Source organism: Hirundo rustica, chromosome 4, assembly GCF_015227805.2.
Source record: "Hirundo rustica isolate bHirRus1 chromosome 4, bHirRus1.pri.v3, whole genome shotgun sequence".
NCBI classification, from domain to species: domain Eukaryota; kingdom Metazoa; phylum Chordata; class Aves; order Passeriformes; family Hirundinidae; genus Hirundo; species Hirundo rustica.
This window is the reverse complement of record NC_053453.1, coordinates 40,069,501-40,082,415: the sequence shown is the minus strand read 5'-3', so window position 1 is coordinate 40,082,415 and position 12,915 is coordinate 40,069,501. Positions and strand designations below refer to the sequence as shown.

The following is a 12,915-nucleotide window of genomic DNA, read 5'->3' as shown; positions in this document are numbered from 1 at the left end:
CTTGTTATGCTGTAGTACCTCAAATCGTTTGTGGGCTGAGGATAGTACTGAGAAAGAAAAGGACAGTGTTCCTACATCAGTGACCGTTCCTGTTGCACCATCTGTTGTAAATGCTGCAGCCACTACCACAGCCATGACTACAGCTACTTCTGGCACTGTGTCCTCAACATCAGAGGTCAGGGAGAGACGGAGGTGTGTAAAGGTCCTAAGAGTAATGTTGCTCTTACAAAAAATTACAATTTTTTTTTTTTTTTTGTTTAAAGGAATGTGTTGGTTTCCACATATTTGAACAGTACAGTGTGTAAAGCAATGTTGTCTTCTTGCTTGTGTATTGAAACAACTGGTACCTTAGTTTATCTAAGAGCTTGGTACTAGTAGACACCATTCATGAAATTTAAACTTCAATATTTTATGTTTTTGACTGGCCTTGGGTTCTCATATGGTATATGGTATCTTCAGATTTATGTTTCTCTTAACAGATTAAATGAGTCCTCTTAAAAATACCAGCAATGGAACTCTGTAAAAACATGGAATTAAAAATAATAGAATTAATAATTAATTAATTAATTACTACAACTATGTTGCTGCTGATTGAGGTAGTGTGCCATTGGCATTAGGCTAGTAAGTCACAGCATAGCATTTTTTCGATCATTTTGTATGCCTGACATTACTGAGAAGAGAGTATTAAACCCAACACATTCTGTTTATTTCATTGCATGATTTAGGATTTCTTCTACTTGAAACATAGTCATACAATTTTAAATGCAATACTTTAAGAGATATTCAGTATGAAGAATGGGTAAGAAGCTGATGTAAATATTATTTTAAGAATATTATGGGTTTTTCTGTTTGCAGTTATATGAAGGATGAGATAAGATTGGTGCATATTTGTTTCCATAAAGGGTTGTTTCCTTCTATTCATGGAAGCAAAAATAAGATTTCAAGAGATTGTTAATTCCTGTTTCTTTCCCTTGTTCTTCTTTTTCTGGATATTTATAAATGTTTATCCTTTAACCCTCCTGCTGAAATGCAAGTTCAGATTTCTGTGTTGCTCCTGTAGTAGTTTCAAAATGTACTTTCTGTATCAGTGCCAGTTATGTGTATCTCTATGTTCACGGAAGTAATGAAGGTGTTCCTTATTACAAGGAAGAAAATTGCATTCTTTTGGTTCACTTAAGGCAGCAGCAATTAAAGATTCCTTTTAGAGGCCTAATTAGGCTACTCTGTTTTCTGTAGTCTTTCTTCCTACCCAAAAATGACATGAAAAAACTTCTATCATGTGTGGATTATGTTTTTATTATTCCCCACCATGATTCAGGAAGGGTCCACATGTGCTAACAATCCATTTCAATAATTACTGTAGTCAGAACCTGCATTTTCCATAGCAAAATTTGAACCAAACCAAACAAATTAAAAGCATAACCAACAAAATGCACATTTTCTCGAAAATAATTCAAAGTAGTTCAAATTCTAAAGTTCAAATGCTATTTCAGTCTTACATTGGCTAGAAACGCAAGGAAAATTAGGATAGGCTTTTGCTGTCTAGTTTGCTCTCACTAGTGTGTGTATACTAATGTGCATATACTACATATGTTTTAGATACCTGCAGTTGGCCTGAAGTTCCATGGTTTTCTCTGACTGGGCTAATTGTGTAATATACTGTTGCAGATGCATTCTTGATGGCATATTAGTATATCCATGAATCTTAGAAATCAAAATTTGAATAATTGCTGCATGCATTTGAGAATGTAGTGCTCTAAATAAGAGCACAAGCATATCTATCTGTATATATACAGATAGATATAGATATCTGTGTGTGTGTATCTACATATGTTTCTACACACATGAAAAAATATGTATATGAAATATATGCTATATATTTTCTTAAGTAATAAAGTTGGTTAATCTGTGTTTATAGACTGAAGTTGTATATTCAGAAAGTATGTTTGGGACAGTATTTCGAAGGTAGTTGAAAAGTAAAGATATTATAAAGTACTTTGTTGATGAAGCATGTAATGGTGCATTCTTTTGGAGTAGCTGAAGAAGCTGTTTTCTTTATTTGATTTTTAGGATTGGTTTAGAGAAAGGGAAGGAAATTACAAACTTGAGTCTCTAAGTCTTTGCATCATGAATAATACAGCATAGGTAGCTGTGTGTGGTGCATACAAGGGATGTTAGGGAAGAGCACTTTCTGCTGTTGACTGCTGCTGCAAAGTGTACCTGAAAAGTTGAGACAGTACATTTTCTCTCAATGCAATTTAAAGTGTTTCAGATTTACTGGAAGTTAGATGTAGGTACAGCAGTTACTAAAAAGCAGATTATGGGAAATACTTTGTAGCAATTTTAAACCTTGAAGATGACACCTGCTCTGCAGTCAAGCCCTCCTAGGTAGGTGGTGGTTCAGGTAAAGTTAGCTTAAGCAGCCTAATGAGCACCCTTTTCCTTATGTGGATACGGCCTAGAGCTTTTGGGAAATGGAAAGTCAATCAAAAATGCTGTTTGCAAGAGACCTGGAAAAAGAAATCAAATTTACGTAGTGCGGGTTTTTTAAGATCCGCAATAAGACGGGAGTTGTTTCAACATTTTTCAGTATAGCAGTTAGTTGGTAAGTATTTTAATGGGGTCCAGCACAGGTTGTAATCCCTAGGTCTGTGTAAATGAAATTTTTTAACTCTTGTGATTGTTTCAGAACTCTTTTTAGTATGTGCTAAGGCTACCAGATGTATTATTAGGTGAGCAAACTGCTCTTTCCATACGTAAATTATTTAGGTGTTAATAGCTGATGGCATAATCACTAGCTAATTATTGAATCCTTAGCCAGTGATTCTTAATTATTCTTTACTGATATATAAAAAGAGACAATCAGAAAATGTTATAGAATCTGATCTAAAGAAGCTCAGAGAGGTTTTAAGCAGCCTTTTAGCAACCCTTTGATACTGCTTTTTTCAAATTTTTTTTTCACTTTTTTCTAATTTTTAGTTAATCCAAGGTTTTAAAAACTATGAAATTATAGCAGCTTCCCAGAATATTCTGCCATAGAAAATCAACAAATGTATTAAAAACTTTTAAGTTATTTAACTGTGAGTTTACATACATACAAATATGTGCATTTGTCCGTGCATGTATCTCCTGTTGTCTGGATTAGAGAATTTCTTAAAAATAGTCCAGACCTTGTTTGTCTAATAGCCTTTTGTCTTTGATTACAATTACCTGCTTATTCTGCACGACTTCTTTGGGTTTCATGAAGATTTATTTTTAAGCTCATTTTTTTCCAAGGGACTTGGATTACTCAAAGCTTGGATGATTCATGTGAAAATATGGTAAACACTTCCTCAAGGATTCTTAGTTTCTGGTGAAATGGATATAATTAGGTTTTCTGCATTAACAGTACCTTTGGCTTTTTCTAAAAGCTTACAAGTTATGTTAAAAGTTAATACACATATATTTGATGTATAAATATTTAACTGGCTGAATCTCTGAGGTCTTCTACCCCTGTGTTAGTAGACCAGTGAAATAACAAGAGGTGAAGTTATATTTATAGAAAATAGTAAAAAGAAATCTAAATTAAGTAGAGGAGAACTCTGTATTTTAATTGAGTTCTAAGGCTGCTGTCTTGATGAATAAGTAGATCAGTATGATATGGTTGAAATGTCTAAAATGTAATTGTTTTATATAGTTAAATATTTGCTTCTGACTGCCTTGGTTTTCAGTCTGTCATGTTGGGGGTGGGGCATTGACCATTCAATAAATGTGTGCAAAAATTGTCATGTGCCAATTTTGTTTGTAATTAACTCTTTAGATCATACCTCACTCCAGTACGGGATGAAGAGTCTGAGTCCCAAGAAAAGCTAGATCCAGGCAAGCAAGACAGTCTAGAAGATCTACACAGGTATAGTATTACTAAAGCTTTTACGTTTTGAGAACCACACTATAAATACCATTCTTGAGAAACAGGCACAGCATACTGTATTTGCTTCTGTTTCCAATTATTTTTTCTGTTCATGAGCTATTGTAGATAATATGATTGAGCTGATCAACATATGGATAGCTAATAAGATTCATGACATTAAAAAAAAGTACTTGTAATCTAGCTTCTCTGGAGAAGGAAAAATACTAAAAGAGTGTTTTTTATTATATGCTCATAATCTGGTATGTAACTGCATATCTCCTTGCGGCATTTATCTCTCTTATTTTACATACTGATATATTTGGAAGTTCTTCACAGTTTTTGTCCATATCTATCAGCAACTATCACAATCCTATCACAGGGACCAATGTGGCAATAGCAAAATAGAGTATCTCTAATGGTACTTAAACAGTCTTTGGGCAGTGGAGCAACTGCCAACCACTGTCTACTGGCAAACTGAGATTAATCAGCAAATAGTCCCTGAATAAAACAGCACAAAGAAATAATCTAGCCATTGTCTTTACTTGTTTTTAGGCTGAGTCCATAGCTACACTGCTTACTGATGTTGCTTTCAAATCTCTGCAGTTTTAAACCCCTTTAAATACTTCTGGTTAGCTTTCCTAATGAGAGATCTGTGCTGCTTGATACAGTTTCATCATATGGGAGTTGTTGTTACTTTGTAATACTAATTCAGAGTCCTAAATGGTGGTCAGACACCAGGCTAACTATTGCTGAATCTTTACGCTGAAGAAGCTACCAAGAATTACTGGATTGAGTTTTATAAACACTAAAAACAATTAAGTAACTGATAAGATGCAAAGTTGGCTTTGAAGAGTAGATTACGAAGTGTTTTGAGCAATGCCTCACTAAGATACTCACTAAGACCAGCTGAAAAGCACAGCAGAGAAAAGCTGTCTTCATAAAACTGTTTGCTTTCTGAGCTTATTTCAAAATTAGTTTTTAGCCTAAAAATAACAAGCAACTTTTTAGGGTTGCTGACCTAAAAATCCAGTTGCGAGGAATTAATTTGTAAAGCATCAACATTTCTGACAATAGGAGTTACTATAGTTTTAGGGTTCTTTCAGAAATGTTTAGTATGCTTACAGTCATATTAAAAGCACCTATTGGATTCTTAAATTATTTCTATAGGATCTTCTATGCAATCTGTATTTACTAGTTCAGCTAAAAATTGGCTTGCTGGAATGTCTGTGGTAGATCGCACTACAACAAATACTTGTCACATATCAGAGGGATGTTTGGTTCCAAGATTAAAGAGCAAAGTTTTATAGGTAGAATATATATGTAAAATTTATTTCTTAATAGATAGACTTAATTTTCTTAAGTTGAATTTTGTCTTTAAAATATTTATGAAATGTGATCATCTACATTAATATTAATGTTGCGTTTAAACGGTGCTTGCCGACTTCTGCTTTTCACAGGGCGTAACACTGACAGATCTTCAAGAAGCTGAAAAAAACTATAGGAAGAAGTCGTCCCACACGAACCAGAGAACAGGAAAATGAAGAAAAAGAAAAGGAGGAGAAAGAAAAGCAAGACAAAGAAAAACAAGAAGAAAAGAAAGAATCTGAAACTAAAGATGATGATTATAGACAAAGATATTCCCGAACTGTTGAAGAGGTATTTTCATGATGAGTCTCTTTAGGTAGAGAAATTATATGAATCTTTACTCCAAAAATATTACTTTAATTTTGGTACTGCTGTAAGAATCATTTATATAGTTAAATGTTTTCATATCCCGTGGTTTGTATGTGTTAATCTTGGTAAATTAATTCTGACATTTTCTGTTGAATAGCCGTATCATCGCTATAGACACAACTTCAACTTCTTCATCATCCACCTCTTCACTCTCCACCTCCACTAGCTCTTTATCAAGTTCAAGTCAGTTAAACAGACCAAACAGCCTTATAGGTATAACTTCTGCCTATTCTCGGAGTGGAACAAAGGAAAGCGGAGAGGAGGTAGGAGTACTGTTTATGAAGGGGTTTTTTGTCGTTTTAGTTGACAAAGGGCAGCTTACATTTCTAGAGCTTATATTTCAAAATGGGATGAGATATGTAAGACCACTTGGGATGTACCTTGCTCAGATCTTCTGTAAGAAATTTCAAAACTTCCATACAGAGAGGAAAAAAGATTTTCTGTATTTGGTTGTCTTTTGCAGCCATTTGGTTTTTTTCCGTTTTTGGGTGACAGAAATTTCAAACTCCCATAAATATGCACAGAATGCTTTAATTTCTGCTTTAACACAGCAACTATAATAAAATAACATATTGCAAGGTCTAAATACTTGCAGGTATTAAGAAGGAATTTTACTTGAATAAGTAATTGCTAAATAACATGGTGTTTGTTTCAGTCCTTCCACATTGAAGGACTGGAATGAAGCTTTATTTCTTTAAGGACCTCTCAGTTGTATGAGCAGCTGGAAAAGGAAAGTGGATGTTTCCCATTGTAGTTCAGATGTAACCATACTTCTGCATACTTTAACTGGTCTATGTAGTCTTAAACTGAGGAATAAATACATGATTCAGAGATCACAAAGAAGTTCTTCTCTGATTGCACAGAGATTTTGCCCTCATTTCAAATGTGAGTCACCTGCTATAATTCTGAGAGATGTTGTGCCTGATTCTTTGCGTGTCAAAGGACGAGCCTGTTAACATACAGTGTGATCTCCTGTTCTTGGACTTGCCACAGCTGACCTGAGAGAAATACTTTAATTTGAGCTATTGATCAATAACTTTAGTAGGGTTACTGATTGAAATTGATACTTTTTTTTCCACAGAGGGTCAGATAAAATCCACTGACGAAGTCTCCATGAGCTGTATAGCAGTATTGCTGTGTTCCCTAGAATGGTGTTTCCTGAGGAAGTTACTGGGGCTAGGCTTGATGAATATGCTTCCTGATTTTTTTTCCCTTTGTCCTAAAATGAACTGAAAATTGGATTATGATTCTTTCATAATGTATGCTTACTCTAGGAAACTCACTCTAGATTGTTCTATGGAAAAGATTATCATTAGTAAACAGTAGCTACCACAGGTTCTATTTTTTTTTTTCTCAAGTTATGATTGTGGAGGAGAAATACACTATCATCTGAAATCCCTGAGGCAAAATCCTAGTTTATTAAATTAGGAAAGGTGCATGTTCACCACAAATGTATTTCCTGTCTTTCCTATTTAATTCTTGCTTCACTCTAAATTGTTTATTTACTTCTGAAGACTAGTCATGGTAGTTACTAATGATTAGTGCTTCTTCTATCCGAACTCAATTCCATGGTTTCTTTATTTAGTAAAAGAGCATCAGGCTGAACAGACTGCATGATAATAAGTAAAGAACTTTGATTTGGGCAGGTTTGTTTAATTTTTGTTTTTTGCACAAATTACTTGTAAACAAATAGGAGAGCAAACATAATCCTGAGTTGTTACATCTGTTTTGAATTGCAGTTGCGTTTGTTTTAAAGAAAAAGGAACATCTGTAATACAGTAATAATCTAATCCAGGAGGGTCCCAATTTATTCCTCCTTAGAGCAAAAACGTAGAGGTCCATGATGAAAAGGGGGACTCTAAGGAGGAATTTTAAAAGTTGGAGTTTTTAATACTGCATCCTTGATGTATGCAAAAAAAACCTTGTTTGATGAAGAATGGTAAAGAATTGTCTTGCTTTTTTTGTACTTTTATACATCTGCTGATACAGATGTTTCAATTATTACATGACAGTTTTGAAAACTGAATTGTAAGTCCAAGTTGTATTGTATTAGTGTTGCATTAAGACATTTGGTTTAGGTGAAATTAGTATTAACAGTATTTTAGAGCTGTGCGTTTGGTGGAGTGTATATTACAGCAAATCCTGTATGTGGTAAACTCTTCAGCAAATCTATTTCAGGTAAAAAGAATTCATTGTGAGCATTTTAAAGACTGAGAAGTATTTCAGAAAATTAGATTGTGTCATAATTCAGTGAATGAGAAAGTTGTTGTTAACAGAAGGGGGCAAAAAAGAAGAAGAAAAAGAAGAAGATAAGTCACAGCCAAAGTCTATAAGGGAAAGACGGAGACCAAGAGAAAAACGACGATCTACAGGAGTTTCATTTTGGACTCAGGATGTAAGTAAACTTCACTTGTAGCAAAATAAAATATGTATAGTGTACTCTTAAAATAGAGAATTGTTCAGAGTAATACAATATGTAAGTAATTGTTCTAGAACAAATAATGCTTTTCAATTTAAATACTATTTGTTTTTGTTTTGATGCTTTCAGGAGCAAAATCAAAATTCAGTTTTTTCAGTTGATACTGCTGACAAGAATTCTAGAACACTGTAGCAGCCATAACTTCATAGGATTTAATCATAATCTAAGGAAATTAAATAAATTATTGAAAAACAATATTCTTCTGTTGCATGAACACCAAAGCTCTAAAAATTATACGCTTTATTTGGTACATTGCAGGTAGATATATACTTAGTAACTTAAAGAACTGCTATCAGATTAGAAAGGTTATAGTTGATGTTTCAGACGATTCCTTTTCTCTTTTCTTTGTCATGGGATATATATGTAATGTAAAAGCCAGATTTTCATGTGTCAAATGCAAAATTGTTTCATCTCCTGGTACTGAAAACATGTACCTGTTTGAGAATTTTCTTCATATATCCTGTATATTCTCTGTGGAGTAGTCTGCTGCTCTTACATTGTCATATTCAAAGTGTAGAATGCATTAAAATCTTGCTAAGCTTTTAACAGTTTAATCATTTCTCCTCTTCCACCTCTTTCACCAGAGTGATGAAAATGAGCAGGATCACCAGTCTGATTCAGAAGAAGGAACAAATAAGAAAGAAACTCAGGTAATTTAAGAAAGATAATTTGTTCATTAATTTTAAGAGATACATTTTGATTATAAATATTTTGTTACAGTTGGATTTACATATCAGTAGTGGCCATAACTAACCATTTTGTCTTCCATTCTAATTATGTAGAATTAGCATCCTGAAAATGTAGAGTAGATTCTTGACAGAGTTCAGGGACATGATGCAGCAGTTTACTGGAGCAAGCATTCAGTTTCTACCCAGCAAAATCTTTATTTCACCTACATTGTTATTTTCAGATAAATTATGTCCAATTAGATACACACACTGATTAAAACCTTTGAAAATTAAACACAGGGCTGTCACTATTACAATTAAAAAAGCAATATGAGAAGTTAATTTAAGGAAACACAAAAAGTTGAGGAGCACAATGTATGTAATTTCTTTACTGAACAAAATGGTTTTCTGAATATCCTAAATAAGTATTATTGGTCTTGATAAAAAGTTAGTGGAAAACAGTATAATAGGCTTGATTTGATGGGAAAAGCCCTTAAAAACTGCTGTTTGACAGTGGGAGGAAAAGTGTTAAAAGCGAATTAGTTATATAAGCTGGGCTGTAAGAAGAATGTATTTCTTTTGAAATTTACCCTGGAGTAACACACTAAGAATCAAACTCATTACTTGGAAATAAAACTCAAGTGATGTTTCTTTCTTTTTTGTAAAAGCTTCCATTACACGTCTAGCAAATATTTTAGTTAAGAGACTCATTCTGTGTCATTTTGATTTGCTGTATTTTTCATTTCTGTGCCACATTAACATAACTGCACAGTCCTGTTTCCTTTCCTACTGGTAGATCAGTCCTTAGATCTGTAATTACTTCATATTCTGTTTTGTAGAGATTAATATTGGTAAAACATGCTGTGTGATGCTTTGGATAGAATTAATAACATTACAGTGAAATAGTGCTAAATCAGTCCCAAAATTATGAATATTATTAAAAGTGTGTGTGTGTTGGGCTGTAATGGTGGAGAGCATAGAATTGACTGGTCAAAAGTTCTTGGACAGGTACACTTTTTTCTACGTTCCCAAGCCCAGAGACTGGTGGTGAATGAAATTCCATCCAGCTGGCACCTGCTTATGAGTGGAATTCTCCAGGGTTCAGTGTTGAGGCCAGTCGTGTTTAATACTTTCATCCATGACCTGGCTGAGAGGACCTAGGGCAACTTCAGTCAGTTTGCAGATAACACCAAGTCCAGCAGGAGTGCTGATCTGCTGGAGGGCAGGAAGCCTCTGCAGAGGGATCTGGACAGGCTGGATCAATGGGCCGAGGCCAACTGGATGAGGTTCAGTAAGGCCAAGTGCTGGGTCCTGCAGTTGGGTCACAATAATGCCCTGCAGTGCTGCAGGCTGGGGACAGAGTGGCTGGAAAATGCCCAAGGGATGAAGTAGCTGGGGATGCTGGTGACAGCGGCTGAACATGAGCTAGCGTGTGCCCAGGTGGCCAAGCAGGCCAATGGCATCCTGGCCTGGATCAGCAATAGTGTGGCCAGCAGGGCCAGGGCAGAGATTGTCCCCTTGTACTTGGCACTGGTGAAGCCACACCTTGAGTGCTGTGTCTGGTTCTGGGCTCATGTCTATAAGAAAGACATTGAGGTGCTGGAAAACACCCAAGAAGGGCAACAAGGCTGGGGAAGGGTCTGGAGCACAAGTCCTGCGAGGAGTGGCTGAGGGAGCTGGGGTTGTTTAGCCTGGAGAAAAGGAGGCTCAGGAGAGAGATCTCTCCAACTCTCTGAAAGGAGGATGTAGCCAGGTGGGGATTGGTCTCTTCTCCCAGGCAGCCAGTGACAGGACAAGAGGAAATGGCCTCAAGCTGAGCCAAGGAGGTTCAGGTTGGACATCAGGAAGAATTTTCTCACTGAGAAAGAGGCTGCCCAGAGAGGCTGTGAAGTCACCGTCACCATTCAAGAAACAACTGGACATGACAGCGTTATGGTTTAGTTGTCCTGGTGGTGTTCCGTCAAAGGTTGGACTCAGTGATCTTGGAAGTGTTTTCCAGTGCAAATGATTTTATGGTGCAACACCAGAACACGTTGCCCAGAGAAGTTATGGATGTGGTTTGGATGCATGCTACAGAGAAATTTAGAGGAGAATGACAAGAATGATTTCTAGCCTGAAAATATTAATGAATCAAAAAAATCATTATTCTACTCATGTCAGAGGTTTTTGAAAGAACTGTCTTGTAAGATTTCAGTTCATGCTTTCCTGTTCTTCAGAACTCTTGACTCCTTAGATGATCATTTGTTCTTAAAGGAAAGCTATTAAAGAGAAGTCAGACTTTTCCTAAGAACTTTTAGCAGTTTGAGATGGTTCTCTAATTTTGTTTAGGCTTTTTAATATTAAGAGCAGAGAATTTCTTGAATTAGCACAAAAAATCCATATTGTTACTTAAAGGAAATTGGTGTTCCTGCTAGAAGAATAGTCTTAGAACTGAGTCGTAGGGTAGGCACTTAAAAATAGGGAAATTGGATGATTTCTTTGGTAGATAAGTGTTTCTGTGAAGCCAGTTTTTATGTATGATGCGTTACCAAAAAACCCTAGTAATTTGAATAGATATTATAACTGTGGTTAGCTTATAATTTATGGACTAACTGTGGCATATTCTACAAAATCTCTTAATTCACAGCATTATTCATGCTCTTGGCAGAAAATAATGATGTTTTATTAGGTGTGGTTAGGCTATAGCATGTACCTTTGATATCCTCTGTGCAGAAGGTGCACTTCAAGGTGTCAAAGGGGAAATTGAGTGTATTGTGGAGAATGTCGTTGTTTACCTATGTACATTGAAAAAAATACAGTTCCTTCTATAAAAGGAAACCAAACAAACCACATCAGCCCCTCCCAAAAAAACACCTATGGGGGAGGCTCCAGCCTCTGCTAGGTGAGTAACATTGGAGGATGTCCAGGTGATGATACATCAGTAGAATTTCTTGACTGAAATGTCTGCAGTCGAGAATTGGAATAATATTTGGAAGAAATTATGGAACTGTATTTACCACCCAGAGGGAAAAAAGGTTTGTATGACTGATGTAATGCTTAGGGGACACTCCCTCACTCTTAAGTCAGGGAGTCATCACTTTTAATTAAGTTTTGCTTGTCAGTAAACTAAAGACAGTTTAATTTCTTATATTACTTTCATTCATTCATTCCAGGTGAATCCACAGGGAAAAAATTTATTGTCATTTAAATTAAGTCTAATAAGTACTTCCTTACGTTGTTGGTATAGTAACTTATTTCCAGTCATGCTATGTTGAAACAGTGATCCTGTACCTTAATTTATTGTCTTGAGCTGAAGTCACGTTCAAAACATCATAGCTAATGTTAAAGAGAAGGAAGGAGCAGTGAATTTGAGGATCACTGCTCTGATGCCTTTGATAGCAGGGAAGCGAACCCAGAATGCACCAACTGCTGAAATAACTCTGCTGTTTAGGGCACTGCAGACTTTTAGTGTGTTATGGTAATGTCCATGTAAATCGCATTTTGTCAAGTGCATTCTAGCACATATTTCTTTTCTGGACATAACAAAATTGAAGCTTGACACAGTTCAGATAATACATAGTGGTGGATAGCATGTGCACTTGGCATAACTGTTCAGTTGTATTTGTTCACAGATTGTTACATATTTTAATTAAATTATTGACCAATCCATTCTTTTTCTCTTTTTACCTCTCTCCACTTCAGAGTGAGAGCCTTTCAAGGTATGTGTAATTTAAACAAATTAATTAGAATTGTTATACTTTCTGTCTGCATGTTGTCATTTAAGTTCTTTATGTACAAATTCAGCTTACTTCCAGTATTTGGATTGAGCTTTAAAAGGCTGTGATGATACTTAGGTTTTGCATGAAGTATGATTATAAAGCTACAGTCCTGCCATGTGTGGATGGAATACTCTGTGCTGGGGAGTATGTTGAACTCCATATTTGTTGTGCACTGGAGGCAGGCTGGGTATTTCATAGAACATAGTGGACACAGTACTATGCCCTACAGATTTTTCAGCATGGACCTAGCTTTTACAAAGAAGACGAGCTTTTTGTTGCCTCTCTTTTAGAATATCCTACTGAAAATTTTCTACGTAACCACAAGAAAAATACAGCTTCTGAAAAACATATTTTCTTAAGATTTGTTAAAAAGTAAATGCTGAAATA

At 35.5% G+C, this 12,915-nt stretch overlaps 1 protein-coding gene across 1 annotated transcript in view; it reads left to right on the top strand.

Moving 5' to 3' along the window:
• PPP1R12A (protein phosphatase 1 regulatory subunit 12A) overlaps positions 1–12,915 on the top strand; it is a 124,087-nt gene that overhangs the window by 95,131 nt on the left and 16,041 nt on the right. The window contains 10 exon segments of the mRNA XM_040063360.2: positions 16–192; positions 3,800–3,837; positions 3,840–3,889; positions 5,347–5,379; positions 5,381–5,545; positions 5,721–5,737; positions 5,739–5,886; positions 7,887–8,018; positions 8,687–8,752; positions 12,452–12,468. Coding sequence (XP_039919294.1) covers positions 16–192; positions 3,800–3,837; positions 3,840–3,889; positions 5,347–5,379; positions 5,381–5,545; positions 5,721–5,737; positions 5,739–5,886; positions 7,887–8,018; positions 8,687–8,752; positions 12,452–12,468 — 843 coding nt within the window.